The sequence below is a fragment of the Protopterus annectens genome, chromosome 6.part0 (genome assembly GCF_019279795.1).
Source record: "Protopterus annectens isolate FY-2018-M chromosome 6.part0, PAN1.0, whole genome shotgun sequence".
In the NCBI taxonomy this organism is placed as follows: Eukaryota; Metazoa; Chordata; order Ceratodontiformes; family Protopteridae; genus Protopterus; species Protopterus annectens.
In genome coordinates, this window is record NC_056737.1 from 1,139,213,307 (window position 1) to 1,139,237,781 (window position 24,475).

Sequence of the window (24,475 nt, forward strand, 5' to 3'; positions counted from 1 at the left end):
AGAAGCAGGTGGAAGAACGTTTAGATGTAAATAGTTATGTTTCCATATATAAATTACTGAACTGAATTCTGAAAGATATAAATTTGGTTTTAGAAGGTTACATGACGCTATAGTCGGGCACGTAAAGTTGTTTATGATCACGGGACTAAACTGATCTACACTACTTGTGTTACAACCCTAAATCGTAAAGGATGAAAATGGTGGTGGTGGTGGTGGGGTAATACCTTCAACGTTCACGGAAAGTTGTTTTGGCCACTTTTTTTTTTCAGTGGATTGGCACTTGATTAAAGATGTCCATTGATGGAGGAATCCAAAGCAGATATATAATTATAAGGGAGAACTTGGAGGGTGTTAAAATAATGACTATAAATGTTTATTTGTCCCTGGGGGATTAAACAAGCTGGATCAGAAGTGGTCACAGTAAGAAAATGGTTAGTCTACTAGGAAGAGATAACAATAGGGGTAGGGAAGAGGAACTCGGTGGGTGCAGTAGATGAGGCACATTCAAAGCCCCACAGCGTACACATTCAAACAGCTGGTAAGTTTGTAGGATGGTATATATGGGGAATGGGCATGACAGACATATATATGGTTTTGCAGGCACTTAGGGACACGTTTTCTTGTTTTTTACAAGTACAAATCCTTTTCAAGGACAGATGAAGTTATTAAAACAAAGGAGCATGGTTACAGGGTGGAATCATTGAACACCCTCCATATTTCATACCACACAAGTATGGCTGCATAGCAATAGCTGAATGGGAGTAAAATGGAGAGTATATGGGGATAAATCTGTACTTATTTGCAAACAAACAACTTATGGGGAATGCTGCAGACAGAATGTAAGGAATAGGAAGGAATGAGCACCCCCAAATCTTAGATAAGTTAGCATCAAAGTGGGATTGGTTCAAATCAGATTTAGCTGAATTTTCGGGAATTCAGAATACAGACATATTACTGCAGAAGGGAAAATGTTCATAAAATTACAGAAAGAGTTGTTGAAATTATTGCAAAAGAAAACAAATTTCAAGGAATCACAGAAATAGCTGTTTAAAGTCAAAGACAAGTTAATAACAGGTATGAGAGAGGTGGATTTACAGGTTACTGAACCAACAGAAAAAAAGCCGCTGTAATATAAGGTGGACCAAGCCAAAAGGTTATTTAACCTTAAGGATTATGAGATCACACTACTCAAAACTATTTGGCTCTTTAGCTTAAGCAACAGAAGGTGAAAAGGATGGTTATATAAGACAGTAGCATTGGAAAGGGCAGAGTGAGTTTTCAGCACATCTGCTGACATACTGAACTGCTTTGCTTAGCACTACAGAGGGATGTATCAGGAAGAGACTAAGGAAGGGTCATGGACTCAATAGATTGTTCCCTTTTTGTGATTTCTGGACCATAGGAAGTTAATCCCACATCAGGTCATACTTTCAACAAAAGCTGTGCCAGCAAATGAAGAGGAAATGGACTGGATAATGGAGAGGCAAAACTGAGAAACCATCTGGGCCATACGGTGTACCAAAAGAAGTATACAAGCTTGGGAAAGAGGAGATTAGGATAGATTTTACGGCGTTATCTAATTATGTTATGACTATTGGTCAGACCCTGCAACTGTGGAAGCAGATCGCATTAAAACCTGGGGAAGAACACACGCAGGTAGGAAACTACAAAATCGAAGTTCTAAATTACTTGCAGTATTACTAGGTAAAAGGTTAGTAAGTAAACCCCCTTAAGCGTATACACCATGATCAAACTTGGGATGTATATGGAAGAACAACCTTTGATTATTTGATTAAAACTTCTTTGGTAATAGGGGATGCAACCACTTTAGCTATGCCTTTACTGGTGGCTAGTATGGATGCAGAGAAGCATTCAAGTCTGTAAACTGGATGTTTCTCTTCACATTTTAAGGCATACGAGATTCTCAGCAATTTATGGAATTGGTGATGATCTGTACAAGGAGACAAGAGACTTGAATAAAAACTGGGCACAGGGGTTTCAGGGATGTTGAACACAAGTTAGGGTACAAAGCAGGGATGCCCATTTTCTTCCTTATTGTTTCCACTGTACTTAGAACTGCTGACAGTGAGATTATGGGAATTTGCATTCAAGTACACAGCAACAGACAGGTTATGCAAAATGCCATTATACACATATGTTGGTATAGTACTCTCACCCTAATGAAGAGTTATGGGCAGTGCCTCAGAATTAAAAATGCTTGTGAGATTTTGGAATACAACATTAGCACATAAAATATAAAAGCGATACAAATTAATTGTAAATTGGTCCAGAAATAATGAAGGAATACACATTTTGGGGGACTCTACACAGTTTACCTGGACATAAAAATGACTAGTTCACTAGAAGAGTCAGCAGAATTAACATACAAAGCCATCTCTGATAAACAAAACAATGGCATCTTCTAGACAGTTGGTAAATCCAAAAACTAAAACTACAAAATCAATCACTGTCCTCCAAATAACACCTAAAGTAATGTTTATTAAGAATGTTCATCCATCATAAAAAGGACTTCATCAGTATATGTTTATTTGCAAAATTAAACATTTACACAGTATTTTTGCAAAATTACATGTTTAAACAATATTTTTATAAAAATTAAACAAACTTTAGAAGATAGCCTGGATTTTAGAAAATGAAAAGAGATATGTTTAAGCATAATCCAAAAATTGCACACTTTTGAATGGTTTCGTTTTACCAGTGGTTCTCTATGTTGCATCCATCTGACTTCCATCCACCAATTAAAAGAAACAGGCTCACATAACCTTTGCCAGAGTGAGAAATCCATGATCATTTAGAAGATTCTAACACTACCCTCACTGCAAGGTGGACTGGCAGTGTGATTTTACACAATTTGGCAATAAAGGCAGAACTGTTTTTAGTCCCAGAAGACATACTATTAAAGAAGACAGGAGAGTTCAAGGGGCTGTATAGCATGTTGAATGCAAAAAAATAAATAAATGAGGGAAATTCTGGGGTTGATTTTACTGATTTTTAAAGGGAACTAGGAAGACACTGTTGCCTCACAGCACAAGATTCTTAGTTGAAGATTGCTTGTGTGTGGAATCTGTACTTCCTTCCTTGTGTTCCCATGGGTTTTTCTCTGGGTGCTCCAGTTTCCTCCCATATTGGTAGGTAAATTGGTGATGTATAAATTGTTCATAGGTGTGTGAGTGTGTATGCACAATACGGAAAAAGACCTGGCAATTTGTTTACTTCCTGCCCCCCCTTGCCTGTTAAACTCTGTGGAAGGCAACAGACATTCAAGGAGTCATTACAGGAGTCAGCTGCAATTCCTTAGTGTGACTGGATGGATGGGCAATGAAAGCAGACAAAAACAGAAGGATAGGGGATAATTAGGTACATACCAAAGGGGGCATTGTACTCAATGATAGGTCTGATGAATGCCAAATACAGTGGAACAATGACTTGCTTGGACTTGGATGTCATACCTTTGTTTATAAGTTGTGCAACATAGAATGATTTCCTCACCACTGTAGACATGTGATGATCAAAGGCTAGATTACTATCTATGTTTGTTCCCAAGTCCCTGATTACTGGGGTCAACTCTAAGGGGTGTGTTGTCAATATGATAGTTACAAGGGGTGGATGACTTCCCAAAGGATACTAGTATGCATTTATTAGCATTTAGTTTTAGACCATGACTCTGACACTAGTTGTTTGTCTGGATCAGTCCCTCCTGGAGAACATTTGTGTCAGTGTGAGATTCAATGACAGCTCCTAATTTGCAATCAACTGTAAATTTAGTCAGCCAGAGACCACTGACATTGGCCTTGACGTCTGAGAAGTAAATGCCAATAAGGAGTGGTCCAAGGACTCATCCGTGAGGGATTCCACTTGTGACTGGCCTCTTTGTAGAGGTGGACTCCCCAATTCTAACTTCCTGGGTCCTGCTGTGAAGCCAGTTGGCTATCCACTGGGTGACATACGGGTTTGTACATAACCTCTTGAGTTTGACAACAATGCCTGAGTAGGGTGGCAGTGTGAAAGATTTTGCCCTCATCCACTGCTTTGGTGACCTTCTCAAAGAAGTCCACCAGGTTGAATAGGCATGATCTGCCCTTTACAAAACCAAACTGGGTTGGGTCCAGTGTCTGGAGGTTTACTATATCTCTATTGATCATCTCCATGATAATTCTTTCCATGGCTTTATACACAAGACTAGTGAGACTTATGGGTCTGTAGATGGACCACCTTTGTGCAGAGGGATGACTGTTGCCTTTTTTCCATTCATGAGGCATGAAGCCTGTTTGGAGGCTACAGTTGTATAGTAATTCCAGAGGCCCCAATAGGTCATCTTTAATGCCATTTAGAAGGCAGGATAGTGTCTAGGCCCAGTGATGCAGTGTTATTGGTCTTACTGAGAGCATTAAGGAACTGTTCCCTAGTGATAGTAGGGGGGGTTATATTTGACGATACTTCCTGAAGGAAGGTTGATGGGGAGACAGGAATGAAGTTGGAGCTGAAATTATCAGCCAGGAGGGTTGCTGTATCTTCTGGCTCAGTATAGGCGGCTCCATTTACAATCAGCTCTGCACACAATTGCGTATTGCCTTTGAGGTTGGGACATAACTAAAGAATGCTTTCTGCTTCTCCTTGGCCTGGAAGGCCAAACTTACCTCAAATTTGGCTTTGGTAGACTTTATTTGTCCTTTGAGTTGTTTGTTTAGGTTAATTAGATTGGTTTTATCCTGCTGGGTGCTGCACCTCCTAATTTTTGCCATGATTTTCTTCCTCCTGTTATACATTCGACTGATTTTGTGATTACACCAGGATGGCTTGTTTTTTTGAGTTAGTTCCGTACTTCTTCCTGGTGGGTACAGTTGCCTCTATACAGCTATTAACATGCCCTCTTTATTCATAGCATACCTGAATGGTACTATCTGATACTACTTCCTGTGATCTCAATGGTTTCCTCCTTCTACAAACTTTTAATACCCTGCCTTTCCTTACCTCCTGCAGCAAACTGTAATCCTTTCTCCTTTAGGTTTCTACTACAGGATCATAAAATGAGACCACTTCATATACAACACAGTAAAATAAATAAAAGTTAATTTTCCAAAGTTTACATGTATTCCTAAAACTTAATAAATGCTTACTCTTGTCTTTCTTATTGAAATTACAATAACTATTAAGTTTACCATAGATACTGAAATGATGTGCTGACAGAAATACACACTCATTGTCATCAATATGTACCCCATGTCTCAACAGTTTGGTGTTAAGTCAGGACAAATGCAGAGAGACATAACTGGATAGGCAGTGATAACCCTCAACTGTTGTTTTAAACAAAAGCTGCATTAAACATACCCTTGTTTAAAACAATCTGTTTTATGACCGGAGACATCCAACTGGATACGTATGAAAAAGCTTGTTTATAAATTATTAGCTTTATCTGCACTGCTAGAGCCTCGTAGCCAAGTAACAGTTAACCTAGAATCCGTACAAGATATGCAAGAATGATTCTGAAAAATGTGAAACATAATTACAAGAAATTGCTAAAGGTTATTTTCAAAACGTTGTAAGTAAGATGCTAATTAGCATTTAATTAATTCTAGAACTTAATTTTGTAACAGAGAGCAGCATTTTATGTTGAAGTTCACAAACCTTGCTGTCAAATTCAGATGTGTTCACACATGTCTGGATAACATACAGCAACGAATCAACCAGCCCTTCACACGACCGCATCTGTTTACGTGCCTCTTCTCCTGCTGAACTGAGATTCCTAAAGTATGACAATTTAGCAACGGTCACTGATAATTAAAATAATTTAGTTTAACATGGCTATTGTTTGAACTTCAAAGTTTAAAAGACAGAGATTAAATGTAATCAAATTAATCAGCAAACTAGGCAATGACAAAAAAATAATTTATTTAATAGAAAAAAACGGCAAAGTGTTTCTGGCAAATGTGCTGCTGTTTGTAGGCTTTACATAAATATAAATTATCAGCAGAATATTTGTTGACAATTGTTGCTGTAATTTTTCCTTATTAAACTGCTTTACAGTCTACTAAAACTCAACAATAATTAATGCATTTCCTGAAAAAAAACATTAAAAATATTTAGCATGGAGCTATGGACTCAAACACAATAAGTACTGAACAGAACTACAGCACAGAAATAATGCCTTTAGAAGTCCAGGCATCAATCACCGAAAACCGTGCAACAATGCTGCAGAATAGCTTGCACTAAAGTACTTGGAATGAGCTGTACACAAACTGGCAAGACACCACATTAATCCAAATGGAGACAAACCAGGCAGAACAGACACTATGCGATCTGCAGAAAGGTAGCCCAGGCACCAGGGTCGCCATCAAATAGTACGTAACGGTAATCAAAGGCTAAGCGCACACTGATTGAAGTCATACAACAGTTGCAGTAACATGCGCACATACAAATCTCAATCTCCCCCCGGGCAAGACTTTGCACACACAGGGATGCAAATGTATTATACCACAGACATATACAAGGAGAGGGTAATCAACTTCAACCTAATTTGGGGTTGGCATAATGATTATGGCATTTAAGGTACATACACATGGTACAGAGTTGGATTCATATCTTTGGATTGGGAAATTTGGCTAGTCTTAAAACAGCCCAGAAGGGCAGACAGCCTATGAACACTGAACCATGCATGCTCACCACAGACAGCACATGACCCACACTGTGGCACTGCAATACCTGCCATCACTGCCCTAATATCAAACAGCCTCAAAGCTGCAGAAAAGTAGTCTTCCTCTGTATGCTGCTCTTGCCAGGACAAAAAAAATCTCTTATTTCCTCTGGAGGGGAAGCAGAGGGAATGGATTCCTCTGCATCTGAATCCTCATAAGCAGATAAAGGCATGTCTACATATTCATAAACCTCAGTGTCGTTGGACTCTTGGTCTGTTAAAGCTGCTGGGGACAGGTCTCTTTTTCTCTTAGCAGGAGAAGGCTGGCTTCCCCTAATCAGCATAATCAGGTCTTCTGCCATTTTAAGCATTTGATGTTGTGGCAAGGAAGAAGGTGCTTGCATTTGGGTCGTCGTTTTTTAGGCGTAGCTCTTAATCTTGGCCTTAGAAACTCGGTAGTTTTAGACAGAACTGAAGACGTGAAAGACGTCTTTGTGTCGAATATCAGTAGTGCGAAGACCTTCCTCAGAAGCCGGTGTCTGCACAGCATCTCCGGACCCATCCAAGGTAGTAGAGACAACCGCAGGTTCCATAGTCAAAGAAGAGTCTCACGGCATACCGGACTCCGAACGGGTCTTGGAAGCGGCCTGCGAATCCATCGAAGTGGGCATCAGGGGCTGCAAAAGTGCCTCACTGAGTACCGGCGAACTGGCGACTAGCTTAAAGTGTTGTCAGCAGTTTTGGACCTGTGCAGTCTGTCTCTGTCTTTATCCTTACATTTTTTCGGAAGATCGGTAGTAGGATGGCTTACCGAGGCCATTTCAGAATACAGAGATCGAAAGCGAAAGTATTTAGCAACAATAAGGGCCCGACGATGAATAGTTCGGGCGTTGAACAAAGCACAAAACTGACAGCGAAGTATGTCATGGTCTGGGCCTAAACAGGTGAAGGAGTAAGCATGGAAATCTTAGTGTGGTATTTGCTTTCCACAGACGAGACAATTGTTAACTTTTCTGACATCGGTTAGAGCAAGAAAAAAAGATCCCCAATGGGTTACTTAGCTTTAGAAGACTTCAGGATGATTCAGTTCAGAAACAAACACTCAAGTAGCGGCCGACTGGCACTCGTGCAAACTGCTTCTGCTTTGGACTCCTCGGAGAGAAAGACTGATGTAATGGCATCGGCTGCCTGTTTTTATACCCCTGACGACTTGACGTCAGTCCTGGAGTGACAGCAACCGACGCAGAAATATTAAGACTCTGGTATTCGGCCGACTGAGGGCTACCTGCAGGCAGATAACCCAAGTGTGATGACTGTAACAAATAAACACGAAGAACATCCGAACCATGGACTACTCTGATCTAGTGCTCAGTGCAATATTCACTTCTATCTGTAGCACACCAACCTAAGACCATGGGGGAGAAAGATTTTGCTTAAAAACATGTCTACCATTTCAAAAGCCAATACACTCTCTGTGCTGTCTCTGGTATGCAAAACAGAGGACACCTATGAACCCAGAGAACTTCAAATTTCTAAGCAAGAAATGCTACATAAGCCTTTATTTGTCATATTTCTGACTGGATCAGCTAGATAGCTGACAAAAGGAAGAAAGCTCCATAAGTAATTGCAGCTAGGTATATCCACAGAGTGACTTTCAGTTGGTACCAAAGGTTGAAGTAGTATGTACCCATGGCATACAAAGTGAACAAGTTAATACATGCAATACCTAGTGAAATACGAGAAACCAGGTCCGCCTAAGCCAGCAGGAACTCATGAGCATCACTTCAAGATGTTCCGAGTCTAAGAGCGAATGCACACTGTGTGAAGGAGCTCCCAAGTTTTGGTAGACTGGCTAGATGTATGGCATCATGGGCAGGACACATGTAGTATTACTACAACCGTGAAGCAATGAACATCTACACAAAACTACAGAACTCCTGGCACAGTTAACAGTGTAACAAATTAGTCTAGCAAAAATACATTATTGACAGTGTTGTTACTATAATGACAGATCTGCATGCTCATGATTTTAATATATATGGTTTACCTTCATTAAGTCATGTGCCAGTTGTCCGACGTGCATTGCATCGAAAGGGCAACAGCACAAAACCGCAACGCCGACTCACATAGGTTCAAATGGCTAAAAAACCAAATGAAATATGCCCTTTCATACTCAGGCTAGAAACACTGTCTTAAGTGACTTACTCAAGAGTTGCACAGTAAGCAAATGGAGGCTGAGGGAAACAAACCATAAACTACAGGAAATAACTTGTTAATGACTAACAGCCTTAATCCTCTGTGCTAAATGCAGACATCCTTCTCAACAATGAGGATTGAAATGCCGGCCTTCAGACTGCTTGGCACCAATAAAACTTTCCCAGGCTTCATATCCTCCACTTTACCTGTAATACTCTGCCTGTTACTATCGTGCCCCAGATCTGTAGGAGACATTAAAAATGAAGCACAACTCCCCCCAAACAAACAGTACAATCATAAAGCAGCCAAGGACTCCTCCCCCCTTATGATTATCCAGGGGAAGATGGACAGATGGAAATGTTAAGGACAAACCATGACCATGCAGATGTACCATTTTGTTAAGAAAATAATGCTCAAATTAGTTATGGTATGGTTTATCCACCTCAACCACTAGGACTGAATCCCTACCAGATTTGCCTGGGTGGTCTTAAAGAAGTGATTCCCCAAACAAATATGGCTCCAAAGGAAGACTGAGACCTAGAGACCACATCCAGTTTGTAATGTCTTCCAGAAGTACTCAAGGGAATCCCAAATTGCCGCTAGATGAGTCATCTATGCAAGACTTGGAGAGGTATGGAAAGCCCTGAATTATGAGTAAAAAGCCTTTCAACACAAAGGAAAGAGAAAAAAAATGTATTTCACTTCTTAAATATTTTTAAGTTGCACTTAGAGTGACTTGTTTGGTGATACTTTTTTGTAGTTCTCAACTCTTTTTAGCTAAACATTGGAAAAAAGCAATCTGCATGTTTTAGTTTGATCTGTGACTTGTAGCTTCATTTGCAGTTGTGGGAGGATTGTGTATAGACATTATACTTAATTTCTATCTCTATAAGCAGATCTACTTGCAAAAGCTAGCTGACTGTATTTTGAATCCTGTCCGATGCTTTAGTCTTGTAGATTCATTCACAGCTGTGGCAAAACTGAGAACTACTGCCACATGTAAGCCTCATTTAGTCATTTAATACATTCTTTTCCATAAACAGTGCTACTGGTAAATTTCTGCATAGTTTAGTGCCTTGGACTGTGGCAGAATTACAGAAGTGAGGGCACTCCAAATTTTGCTCCAAAATTGGTGCTTCAGTGCTTTTACAGTTGTTCACATTCCCGTTTTGCTGCCAGGGTCTTATATTCTGCTTACTATTTATCTGCTTAAAGTTGCATTCTACAGCCTTTCTGATACCCTGTACTTTGTGTTTGCCCCCCCCCCCAACCTTTGACATTAAGCTAAAGTTTCTCAAATAGCTCCAATATTGGCTTTATTTGACTGGATCTCCCCCCTCAAGCTAGCCTGATTACTCTGATTTTTTTTTTTCACAACCCTCTCACTTTTGTTGCGTTTTATAAAGCTACGTCTCTGGCCTCCACCCCTTATAGTAATATGATTTCCAAAGATCCTCCCAGCTCTTTCATTGCTACTGCCTGTCGTATCAGCTCTAAGTACTCTTCTCACTCATTGTGTTCCGTAGATCCATGGTATACTGAGTGCTCACCGAGCAAACTATTACTGCTCCTGAATAAACCTCCTTTACTACATATTGCCCCCTGCTCAATTTTCCCAGGGCTACCATCTGGGTTGGCACCATTGCCACACTCTAAGAGGGTCCTGAAAAAATGTTAATCTATTCTTGGCAGATAAGGCATTTATTTTATTATACCGCACTTCAGTTAACCGTTTTTGCTATTGTTTTAGTTTTGCTTTGTTGAATTTGCACTTTAAATAATTTTAAAGGTCCTTAATACTTGAAACTGCCTTGTCCAGGTAATTGTTTATTTTTATTTTATTTTACATTTGATGACCGGGAAAGTCAGACTAGACGCAGGTCCATTTTCAGCGGAGGCCCGGGGAGAAAAGCTCCACTTTAACACACTGATACATTAGCATTGAATGTGTATACAAATACATATCATGAAATACATAAGCATACCCTTAAGACATGCAAATAGACATATAAGAATATAGTTTACATTTCTTCATAGACATATAAATCAATTTCAGCAAAAATTACTTATTTTTTTTTTAACTCAATAGGACAGGTTATACGTTAGGTAAGAATATTCATGAGGTTAGAGAGACTAACAGGTGTTCTTTAGCAGAATCCTTGCAACACTACAATGTAGTGGATTAGCCTGGGGAGTCACATGGGCACAGCCAGTTGTTGGAATAGTGAGTTTTGAGAAATTTTTTTAAATTGTGAAGCAGAGCTTGCAGAAGTTGTGCGATTTGGGAGTGAGTTCCAGATTTTGGCTATTGTACAGGCAAAGAGTTTTACCAGCTTCACTTCTATGTTTATGACATTTATGAGATTTTGGTTGGTGGATCTTAAGGCTCGGGTGGTGGTGTAGGGCTGTGTTAGATCTTGTAGTGCTGGAGTTTTGACAGGGAGGTAGTACAGTTTGCGAGCTATAGAGAGTTGATTAATAAGTAGTAGCTGGGGCAGCTCAAGCCAGTTGAGCTGTTTGAGGGAAAGACAGTGATGGGATCTATTAGATTAGAGGCACCTGTAGCAAACTTGGCAATCTTGTTATAGCAAGATTCCATTTTGTTTTGTTCACTGTGGCAAAGATTAGTCAACACTGGGAGGCATAAAGGAGGGTGGATAATAGGTGAGTTCTTGCAGTAGTGGCTTTGGTATAATTGGTCATGAATTGCTTGTTCCTGTAGAGGAGACCAAGCTTTTTGTTTACTTTTCTGATTGTTTGGGCTATGTGTATGTCAAATTTAAGATTATTGATTACTACTCCTAGTAGCTTAGTGTGTGTTGTTGGGGTGATTGTGGTATTATCCTTGGAGTTAATGGTGAAATCATTGTTCAGAGGAGATGATCTACCAGGGCTGAAGAGAATTAGTTTTGTTTTTTTGGGATTGAGTACAAGTTTAATGTTAGAAAACCATGCCGCAGCAAGAGTAAAGTTATGCTGTGTTATTGTTTGAAGTTTGCTTAAGGTTGGGGTGGCGCATATGATAGTAGTGTCATCTGCATATTGCACTATAGAGGCAGAGGATGAGGATGCAGCTATCTGATTTGTAAATATGGAGAATAGTAAAGGACCAAGTATGGAACCTTGAGAGACTCCTATGGATACAGGTAGAAGGGAGGACAGTTGGTCCTGCCAAAGAACTGCTTGCTGACGGCCTGATAAACAGCTGTTGAACCATGATATGGTGGAGGAGTTTATGTTAAGGATAGACAGAGTTTCGAGTAGCATGCTCTGGTTAACCATGTCAAAGGCTTAAGTCTAAGGACAAAGGATACGAAAGGTCCGTTGTTTCTATAGTTGTTGACTATGTTGGTATATGACAGTAGTGCTGTTGTGGTACTATGGGAGGGTCGAATGCCATGTTGAGATGTACATATGAGGTTATTTTTCAGGACTTATTGCATTAGTTGTGAATCTCCCTAGTATTTTTGAGAAAGGTGATAAAATTGCGATTGGCCGGTAGTTGGTGAGCTCAAGGGAGTTGCCGCCTTTGTAGAGTGGAATAATAGGTGATATTTTTCACAGGTCAGGTACTTTGCATTCAGATATGAATCTATTTATGAGGATAGACACGGGGTAGGCTATGGTTTCTGCTGAAAGTTGGAGGAAATATGCGGGAAGTTTGTCAGCTGACAGTGTGGTTGGTTTTAGTTTTTCGAGGAGCTAAGTAATAACTTTTGTAGGCACTGGAAACAAGGAAAAGCTAGAGGGATTTGGTTGTGTACTGGGGTTAGTAGGGGTGGGAGAAGGTATACAGCCAGTGGTGCTACTTAGGGTGTTAGACAGAGCTAGGACTGTTTCAAAGAATTTGTTGAATTGTGTAGGGGTGACCTCTTTGTCGGTTGGTTCTATGGGTGTGGGAGTGGCGGCTTTACCTGGGTGCAGTAATCTATTTACTGAGGCCCAGAATTTTTGAGGGTTGTGCATGTTTTTTTTTTTTTTGCAGGTTTTGTAATATTTGGTTTTATCGAGTTTTATTAGTTTTTTGGCCTTGTTGCGGAGTGTTAAGTAGTTTTGTTTTGAGGTAGTGGTTTTAAGTTTATGATATTGAGACCAGGCTCTGTCTCTATCCGTCATTATGGTTTTAGTGTCTTTTGTTAACCAAGGAGCATAGTTTGTTTTGACTCTGATGGTACGGGCTGGTGCATGACAGTTTAGGATTTTGAGGAAAATTGAGCTAAAGTAATCTACCGCTTCGTCTAGTGGTAGGTGTTTTAGGGGAGTCCACTTACAGTATTTTAGTTCATTGTTTATGTCCTTGGCTTTGAAGTTCTTTTTGTTGTGAACTATTCTAAGGATGGGTTGGTTACTATGGTGGAATTTATTCCTAATAAGGTAGGTTGGTTGGTGATCAGTCAGATTATCTGGCAGGCAGCCTGAATGGTGTGCGAAGGTGGGGTCAGACAGAAGTATCCAATATAAGATGGATTGACGTTTGGATGTCTTGTCGACCCTTGTGGGGGTGGTTATGATTTGGGTGAACCCATGAAGATTAATATGGCTAGAGGGATTGTTAAAGTTGTTTTGTGGTAGCATTACACTCTCAAGCAATCTGTATTGTGTTTATACTTTAAGTGGCCGCAGATGGTGGCCTGGTGTATCTGAGCTGGGAAACACATACTTAAAGTGTAAGTAAGAGGCTTAATTTGTTGTTGAATTGCACCAGAGAGTCTTTTTTGCTGAGCCTTTACATTAAGAAGTCCAGAATCATCCACCTTGTGGCAGAAGATGTTTGCCTGGTCTCTGAGTTTGGGAACAATTCAGAAGGCATCAAAGTGTAGCTGATTATTGCCCAGAGAGTACAGAAGTCAGTTTTTAGTTTCTTTCTTCTTGTTATAAGTTGGGCATATTTGTGCAGAGCTGTTCACCGTGCAGCGGCAGTTGTCAGTACACTCTAGAGAAGCAAACACTTAGCCAGAAAAATTTTACTTTTTTTCCAACAGATTCACTGGAAACCTCCCTAAAACATACATACAGCAGGCTTATCCAAAAGGCAGTCTTGAGTCCACTCAATCCACCCACCATTTATTTAGGACAAACTTTGTACCATCTCTGCCCTTGTGCTTTAAGTGTTAGGGGGCATCCAGTCTTTTTCTGTGTTTGTATTTTAGCCTGCACAGTGACCAGTCTGAAGACAAGTCCTTCAGTGTCCTAGTTTGTAAGCAACAGCCACATAGTCTTTAAACCCTCCTCCACTGACATCCTGCTGGTCAGCTTTTACTCTCTACTTCCTAACAGACGCTGACATTTACTCATACTGCTCTTACTCGGACTATATCTTTTTCTTACATTTTCTTCATTTCTTCTAATCTTGCTACTCCCATTATTTATATCCTCCCGTCTTTCTTCAGTTAAACAGCATGCCTTCAAGTCACCCTGGGTCTCCACCCTTCCTTTCTTATTTCTTATCCAAAACCGTTATTAAACCACGTTCAGCTCTGAGCTAGTATTTGGCCCACTCACCACTGACTCAATGCACTCAAATCTCTTTCTAGTGTGTTTTTATTTATTTATTTTTTATAGAAGTGCTTCTGCAAGCAAATAGATATGTATGCAACAGTGAGATCTGCAGGTTGAACAGTCTGTGGGCTATATTTTTATGTAAATTATCAATATTATAGCAACCTAAAAGAAAGAACTTTATTCACTATAATACCTCCATTTTTGGATCACAGCAGGCCCACTGGCACTTTCTTCAACTGTGCTGTTTTCGACAGTCCACTCTCTCCCTTCCCCTAAATGCTTGTGTAACCCCTTTCAGTTCTGAGCCAGTGTTTTTACAGAGCTAAAATCCTGCATTCTGGCTTACATTTTCTCATTGTGGGGACGTGGGGTAGCCTTTGGACTTTGCATTGCAAATTCCATAGAAACCTTCTTACCATTACACAGGTGTTCAAACAGTTGTTGTGTCTTTCGGCTTTTCCCGGTTAGGGGTCGCCACAGCGCAACTCCGGTCAGCTAATGATCGGTAGTTGATTTTTACGTGCCGAGTTACCAGCCCTGACGCACAACCTTCAACAAAGGTACGCCCATTCACGCATGTCTCCATGGAGAAGACGTTCTAGCTGAGAATCGAACTGGACAGCGTCTTACTGTGAGGTGACAACGCTACTGCAGCACCACCACCACCACGGGTACACAAAAACTACCCACAACTCTTCAGTTTTAGACTAGTACCCACCTCGTACATAATGAAGTTGCTCCTTAAACTAAAAACTACTTCCGTAGCTGTAAACCAACTACCATCAGACTACTTAAAAATGGACACAGAAGTCATAGTCTTCCCTGTGTCCATACTGATTAATAGGTCCATAGCAGAAGACGACGTCCCATCACTGTGGAAAAAAATCCTACATCATACCACTCACAAAGGTGGTACATCTACAGAGTTTAATAACTACAGACCAACAGCGATTCTCACTCCCCTCTCCAAAATATTACACAAATGCATCCATATGCAGCTAATGCAATATCCTAACCTCAAATAACCTGCTCTCAGAAACATGACATGGCATTAGGCCCTAGCACAGCACCACTACTGCTCTACTACATTTTACCAGTATAATAAACTGATGTAGAAACCATGGTTTGATTGTGTCCACCATGTTCTTGGACTTGTCAAAGGCATTTTATACTTTCTTGCAGCAGCAACTGCTTATTCAACTCTCTTCCAAAGGACTTTAATAATACTTCTTGTTATGGTTACCTAATTACCTATCTGGAAGGCAACAAGCCTTTAAATGGCAACAAACCTACTCATCCTTTCAAGCAGTTTCTACAGGTGTCCCTCAGATCTCTATCCTGGGTCCTCTCCTATTTAACGTATTAATTAATGACCTCCCCATCTCCACTCACATGATAGTTTAGTTCAGTATGCAGATGGCTCAACATTAATATCTGCACCTCAAGAATAGATAAGCTCCAACAGATTACCCAACAATCTTTCTCCTCTGTAGAAACCTGTCTCAAAGAATCAAACCTACACAACCCCAAGAAAACAATTTAATGCTTTTTACCTCATAAAATTGTTAAAATCAAAAGCAATCTTTTACCATAAAGTTAGCAAAATAATACTGCCATTGAAACTAGGCATCATAACAGATGACCATCTCAAATATGACCAGCATACACTGCACAACTTTAAATGTACTCATCAGAAACTAGGCTCCCTTTACAGGATCCATGGATTTCTTACAGATACTGCAAGAAAAACTCTAGCCACCACCTTCTGATTGCCAACTCTCTTATATGCCATTCCTATTCTAACAAACAATACTCAAAGAAACTTGCCTCCTGCTACAATAAAATATCTAAATTTGCCACCAATCTGACTCGTAAGACCTACTACTGTCAAAGCTTAAACCAACTAAACTGGCTTGAACTACACAACTACTTAACATATTCACAACTAACTACAGCACACAAACTCATTTATCCAGAAAAATGTCCTGCACTATAAAACATATTACTGCCCTACTGTCCTGCAAGGGACCTCTGTGCTAGTAAATTCTTACTTCTCATAAACAAGTCAAATAATGTTGCAGGAGACTCGCTGTACTCCCAATATGTTGTTAAAATATGAAATAGTACCCCCACACAGATAAAACACTGACAAACGCAATAGTTTTAAACCACTGCAAACAACTTCTTAACGAAAATAATGAACAACCACGAACACAGTAAACTTTAACCAACAACCACAAAGAATTGAATGGCCAGGATTTTTAAAAAACACTATTAAAATAACAATACAACAAAATAACATCTTAACCAGTCCTGGTCCTGCACATGCTCATCATCAGGTTAAGACTTTGTGCACAACGTATGATACTCTCCAAATACTCTCCTTAAACAAAATATTCTCAACCTCTCAATGAAATGACAAAACAATTTTTATACATAACTGCTACCTGTACAATCAACTAAACTGCATTTGGGCTTTTGCTTTAGTAATTTCTACCTGTGCAAAATCTTAGAATGTATAAACATAACTACTATATGTGTATAAATGTAAATATAAATGTAACTACTTGGTTTAACTGGAACATAGTATAATGCAATGTAAGCAAATGGAGCCCTTCTCTCCGTACCACAGCTGAAAATGGATATAACCCACTTGGACTTTCCCCTATAAACAAAGGCAAAAAAATGTATTAGGTCTGTAACCTGTAACACAGTGAAGCATTGCATGGAGTTAAGCTTCGAGCAGCTAGTTTGCATGCCGAACAGCACTACCACCATACCTTAGCACTATCCAACATCTGTCTGCTCTTAACCCTAGAAACCACACCTCTGTAAAACCCAGCCCTTAAACCATAGTAGACCACACTAATACAGGTCCAGACAACATGGATATGCAATTTCCACCTGTATCATTGGCCAGCTTGGTAGATATCGGCATCCTGAGACAATGCAGCAATTGTGTTATGTTCTCATACAACCATTTCTAATCCTTAAAGAAACTAACAGCATGCGAGAGACATACAAACACAACTTCCTTGGAGGCAAAAATCTTTGCTTACAGACAGGGTTGTCAAGAATAGAAACACTACATCCTCTACACATACTGCTCACCACACACAGAGCATCTTATGCTGAGGCACTAAGAAACCTTCACATACCTCTGAAACTTCCTAAGCCTACAAACGGTAATGTCTATCCTCAACACTCTCTAAAGCACACACTAAAATCAACCAAACACTGCACATTAGCCTACACCCACTGTCAATACATTTTTAACACAAGTAACTTTACAATTATATTTTTAACACAAGCATCTGTACAAATCAGTTTGATATTCAAATGAATTTTCTATAAAGCTCCAGCTGGTTATGCTGGCATGTGTTAAACATGTACTAGCCTGCTCTCTCTGGCATAGCTGACACTAGCCCACATCATCACGGACAAAGAAAAAGCTTGATGAATATGAGGTTTCTCAAGAAGAACTGCTTAAAAAATAGAGTAAGACAATAGTGTGCGCAGATAAAACCTGGTATCTTCTGCTGTACTAGAGAAGCAGAAAGGAATAGACTGTATTAATTGTATGAAAGCACAAAGAAGCAATTAAACTGAGTGTATGCTCCAAACATGGACACAAGAAAGCAGCCAAGACCTATATATATATGCAATCATACCAACAGAGTTGATCTTGACAAAATTGTGGCAGAATGGAAAAGTACTGAAAATTGGAGACAGCAGAGTGTTTGTAAAAATGAGTATTCACTGTATGCCAAGCAGAAGAGAAACAAATGTATCACAGGATTCAGGGAATGTTGAGAGACAGGTATGGGATTCAAGCTGCTATATCCAGTTGTCTTTGATCCTCCAATAAAACAGTGACAATTTTTTGACACAGGGCAGGCTATGGAAGAAATAAAAAAAAGTTTATCCAAAAAAGAGAGTCCGCTTGCAGAAGGGAACTCTGCTTCTCATTCTTTTGATGGTATGATTCACAGAGAGACTTTGCCAGTGAAACCTTTACCAATGTTACAAAGGAAAATGCCTGAGACACAGAAAAAAAAAACAGGAGTTGACTAAAAGAATCAGCAGTACCTTGGACTTGAACCATAGTCTGATGTTGGGAGATGAACAGAAAGACCAGCAATTCTGAAATTAGTGAATAAACTGAAGATTATAAAGCATCTGATCACATTTGTGAAATATGGCTTTGCAAGAAAAAGTGACTGAAATACTGGACTTTGATGACTTTCTTAAACTTGTGGGCAAACTGTAAAGCACATACCTCATTTTATATCATTAATGTTTAGAAGGATGCTAAAAGGGGAAAACTAAGTAAAACAATATTGTTTTTTATTAGTATCTGTATAAAACATTTCATTAAATAAACTGCATGTTATATACAATAACAGTTTTTTGTAATGTGTAGTCAGCGGAATTTCAGCGACTGTTGTACGTGTTAAAGATATTAAAGTAAAGTACTTTTTTAGTTGTAAGAAATATAGGTTTTACAATATAACAAGAGAAAAAAAATGCTGGACCAAAGCAAGCTTAATGTTCTCATTATGCTATGACCTTGGGCCGCTGGGGTAGGTTTGGGTATAAAAGTGAACTGATTATGTTACATGTAGAATTAGGATATTTCTCTCTCTATTTTACAAGGGTGAATGTCTAAATTACTACCTTTAGCTTAAGCCGTAAACGGGTATGTTTGTAAGCACACAGGCTTTAAAAATAACACACAATGATGAAAGCCACGAAAACCCTAAGTTTCTTACAACTGAAAGATATTAGCTTGTTTATTTTCCATTGGCAAATGTTCAGTGGAGTTGAGGTGTCTGTAGCTGTGGGCAGCTGTGCATTCTTTTCTGACCAAAACTCACAAAGACTTTTTGCAGAGTACATTTCCATGGAGACAAATCCTCTGCAGATGCAAGCAATTAATACTGACACTTCTGAGTATTCTTTGCTGAGGGAAAAACAAAATTTAAAGGTACAATGGCAAGCGGTTCAGTGAAAAAATCAAGTCTGAAATTATGGGACGTGAATAAGAAGTAACCTCCCTAGAAGCCTTAATACTTTAATGCAGTTAATAGAACACTGTACAATTTAGTTTTATTTAAAGATAGCAAATGCACTTTTTCTTAGGGCTAAAGGTTAATGTTTTCTGAATGCTGACAGGCTGTTTTATATCTGGGAGGGGAAGAGACATAAGAAAAGAGCAAAGCAATTAGTGTAAGTGGGAGCACAGGCTGTTGCATGCACTTTAGCATGAGTAAATACTTTAGGTTAGATAAAGCATGTAGGTGTAGCCATCAATTTGGGGCAGCTGTTTCCTTCCAGAGGGTTAAACTTCATGTTTTGAGGATGTACACAGTTTTGTGCGTTTCTTCCAAGTAAAAAGGGGATGGGGTGTTTTGTATTTACTTTTTTGTTTGAGGGTTTTCCTTAAAGCAAAAAGTCTTGCAACTGTGACATACGTTCAAATGGAGATGAGAAAAAAACAACTGTACAAAAGACCAGGCTGCCAAACATTAGTACATGCATATAACAAAAGTGCTGAAATACACATTCGAAGAAACTGTCATGCTTAACAGGTGGGAACAATAGCTTTTTACCATGACAGCTATGCTGTCCATATTATCCTAGAACATGAATGACCTTACAGGTATACATGAAAAGGAAAGAGTATTGAATTATACTAAGAAATGTAGCACACAAATATTACTGCTGCAGGAGACATTTGGAAAAAAATTAGCATGTGAATTTGACAATGAGAGGATTCCAGAAGGGATATTCAGCACAATATCAGGGACAGAGAAAATGGGAGTAATTATACTAATTTGCTAGAGAGATTTCAACAGTTACAGATGAGGAAAAAAAGACAAAAATTGTAGATGCTTGTGGTAGTGAGGGGCTACTGGCAGGGGAGGAGGAAGGATTGCAATAGCATGTATTTATATTCCACTGAAAACTGCTACTACTGAGCTTAAGAAATTTTGGGGAGAAAAAATCAGCTTTCAGCAGGGAATGTTATTTACAGGTGGGGACTTGAATTTGATTTGGAATAGTGATGATGCATCAGGGGAATCTAGGAGAGAGAATATAACAAGAAAGGGCTGATTTCTGAAAGAAATTATGAAAATATTTGGTATGGAAGATGTGAATTCAGTGGTAGGAACTCAGACAACATTTACATATTATTCCCCAAGGTACAATAACTGGGCTAGACTAGAAAGAAACTGTATTTCAAACGAACATGTGCATTTAATTGAAAGCTTCAACACACATCCAATAACTATTTCTGATAGTGCACCAACAAAAACTAAGATAAAAATGTAGGGTAATAAAGTAAGAATAAGACACTGGCACTTTCCCACCTACCTGTGGTAAAAGAGAAGAATTTAAGGAATGGGTAGTGGAAATTATTTGAAAGTTATTAGGGAAAACAAATATCTTCAGATGTTATAGCTAGTGACTGGGATAAATTGAAAATGTTTGAAAATAGGGTTGAAATAAAAGAGAGAGAGAGAGAGACATAGTTAAGAAGCAATGGAAATTATGTAGAGAGGCTGACAAAGGTTAAGGGCAATCTCAGAACATGAGAAGGAACAAATGTAGAGTGCTAGAGAGAAAATATGGCAGCATCTGAATAATATATGAGAATTTAGAAAGACTGCAGTTAAACAACTATTTTTTGATCATAAGTCCAGAGCACAAAAAACTTTTAGCACAACTTAAGACAGCAGAATGTTGAAAGGGTTGTTGCCAAACTTAAGAGAACTTCTAAGAAAAATAACTCGAGATCCTGTAGAGGTTTTAGAGATATTCTGGAAATTTTATGGAAAATTGTATAAAGCAGAGAAATGCAGAAATAAAAAAATTACAAATGGAAATATTTATGGAAGACTTAATTACACCAAGGATAGAAGTAGATGGGGCTCAACAACTAACAGTTAAGACAGAAAGTGATGAGATAAAAACAGTGATATATAGTCAATCTTCAGGAAAGTCTCTAGAAAGAGATGGTAATCCTGTGAAAGTCTGGAAATTAGGAGGGGAAGAAAGTGATAAATATCTGGAAGATTTTGTTTAACACTATTTTAAAAGTAGGGGAAGCATCAACATCTTTGAAGAAAGCCATGGAGGCTGTGTTACCTAAAAATGGCAAAGACCCTTCAGACCCAGCTTCACGTAGACCTGTTTCAATTTTAAACCACAATTCAAATGTGTTTATGTCTATACTAGCTAAAAGAATGGCAAAGGTGTTGCCAAAATTGATAGATATGGATCAGTGTGGTTTTGTGGAGGGGAAACAAACACTTGAAAACATTAATAAAGCAATGATAACCCAGAGGGAAGCAGAATGTAAGAAAATACCTGTGTTGTTGGTAGGTCTTGCAGAGAAAGCATTTGGCAGAGTACGGCAGTGGAAGCATTTGCATCCCTTGACACAATAATGAGGCTAATTAGAAGGATATATGAGGAATCAGAGGCAAGAATTAAAGTGGGAGGGCTCCTCGCTGATCAGCTGTGTTTTAACAGAGGAATCCTCTTTCCCCTTTATTTGCTTTATATTTAGAGCGACTGCCAAAGAAAATAATGGACTAAGAAATACAAGGATACAGTTGGTATGTTAATCAAGAAATTTTGGCTTTAGTTGCAGATGATACTATTTTGTACCTGATAAATCCAGTGTTGTGGAACATTTTGAGACTGTGTCAGTTTCTTTCAGGATATACAATTAAAATGAAACAAAGGCTAAAACCATAAACTGTGTACCCACACACAAATTGGTTCTGCAATACCCATATTTATGGGGTTATAATAAGCATTTAGGAGTATAGATTAAAAGGCTTCTGATATGGCAGCTAAGAATATGTGGGAAGAGACTAAAAAGATAAAACAAAAATTGAGAGACTGAAAACTCTTATTTTTTTATATGATAGTAAAATACAAGCAGCGAAACTGTTTTTAATCCTTTTAGTCTAGTATGAGAGTCAGGCATACGTTTATCAACCCAAGGAGAAGTTGCTGACATTAATAAAGAATTGAAGGAATTTATCTTAGGGCAAGAGTTAAGTGAGACAAGCTAAATCTTCCAATAGAACAAGTTGGTTTAGGTTTACCTGACTTAAAGGGATATTTTAGAGCTACACAGTTAAGGCTCATCTACACAACACAAAGTTATAATTCAAAGAGGAAAGGGATGATGATGAAACAAGAAGAAAGTTCAAGAGAGCGAGAGTGTGGGATTTTGGATGCAGATCCTTGAGGAGAACCACCACCAGCATGCATATTATAATATTCATAAAGTAGCAGAAAGCACTCCAAGAACTAAGCCAATATGAGAATGAAGAAATGAAATTTTGCCAGTAGGGATGACTGCAAGCAGGGGTATAGAAAATAGGCAAGAAGGGGCTAGAATTTACTGGAGAAACCTGGCAAAAGAACTGAAATATTGGAAGCAAATAACTAAAGCAGGAAAGGTAATAGAGTGGGATGAGGCCAAAAAGACATTTGGACTGCAGGGTAGAGACTGCCTTCCATACCAGGGCTTGGTCTCAGAGTACAAGCAAAGAGAAAGGGATAGGGGGATTTTAAGTGAGAGACCTGCTCTAGCAGAGCTTTAAGTTGAATCTAGAACAGAAGAAGCTGTTAAAAGAGAAAACTTAGTATAAAATAAACAAAATATTGCATGATAACTATAAGAATCAATCAGAGGAGGTTGGCAAAGATTTGGAGGAGACACTGGGAAAAGCAATTTACAAGAAAACAATGGGAAGACATATGTATGGCCAATGGCTCCCAAACATGCAACCGAGTCTAGAAAGTTTAGGATCTTTGCTTGGAAATGTTTGCATATGTATGTTTATACCCCGAGAAGACTTCAAAGATGTTTTTCCTCAGGTAGACAGCAATTGTTGGAGGTGTGATGGAGAAGAGAGTAACTGGGAACATATGTTTCGGGAGTGTATTCAGTTAATAGATTATAAAAATTCCCTACAGAGTACTCGATCAGAAATACTGGGTGAGCAAATGGCTGTAAGGAAATGATTATTTTAAGATGGGATACAGGGTCAGAATTGCTTAGACACAGTAAGGCCTTATAAAGTTTAATTCTGTTGGCTGCCAAAAATGCAATTACTAGAAAATGGAAATCAAAGTCTACACCAACTGTATTTGAGGTACTGAATATGATAAAAAGATATAAAAACTAGAAGAGTGATCTTTAGAAAAGGGAAAGAACAAGTTGCATAGAAGTAAATGGAAATTGTAGGAACAATGCATGCATAACAACGTTCAGGAGGAGTGAGGTTTAAGGGAAGGCAGGAATTCAACAATTTTCTGTAATGTTGGACTTATGATAGCAAACAAAAACTATGTTATATATATTGTATTTAAATGGAAAAATGTTAAAATGATTTGCTTTCTTTTCTGTTAATGTATGTTTGCCTATGCCTTAAGTGAAAATTTAATAAAGGTGTTAAAAAACATGTTATAATACCAACTGAATGGAGGACTACAATGGTCATTCCTTTTCACAAGAGTGATCAATCAACCAACCCCAGAAACTTCATATCCATCAGGTGACAAATCTAATACGTAAAGCTATAGAATATTGTAATTATAATGGAAATGATCAGTAAGGACATTGGTAACCTACAGACACTGGACCCATCCCAGTTTGGCTTTGTCAAAGGAAGGTCTTACCTACTTAACCTGGAAGATGATGCATACAGTCTACCTTGACCTGGCTAAGGCACTTAATACAATCCCTCCACTCAGGTATTGTTGACAAACTCAACAAATTAGGTATAAGTCTCTACATAACTCACTGGACTGCCATCTGGCTCTTAGACGGGAACCAAGAAGTCAAAATTGATTAGACTACCTCCACCAAGAGATTGGTCACTAGTGGAGTACCTCTGGTATCCATGCTGGGTTTGCTGCAGTTTGGCATCTACTTGTTGGACTAATGCCAAGGACCTCTGATTCAATAAGTGTGCAGCTGACTGTAAACTGAGAGGGACCATAAAGTCCATCTACAGCAGTAACATCCTGCAAAAAGATGTAGCACAGACGCATGACTAGTTCCAAAGTCATGGTTTAAAGCTCCAGTGACAAAAA

At 38.9% G+C, this 24,475-nt stretch overlaps 1 protein-coding gene across 10 annotated transcripts in view; it reads right to left on the reverse strand.

The window, feature by feature from the left end:
* PKP4 (plakophilin 4) overlaps positions 1-24,475 on the reverse strand; it is a 3,210,231-nt gene that overhangs the window by 282,535 nt on the left and 2,903,221 nt on the right. For all 10 annotated transcript variants that reach the window (XM_044074755.1, XM_044074756.1, XM_044074758.1 and 7 more), the window contains one exon: positions 5,647-5,764. In XM_044074755.1, coding sequence (XP_043930690.1) covers positions 5,647-5,764 — 118 coding nt within the window. The remainder of the gene's footprint in view (positions 1-5,646; positions 5,765-24,475) is intronic.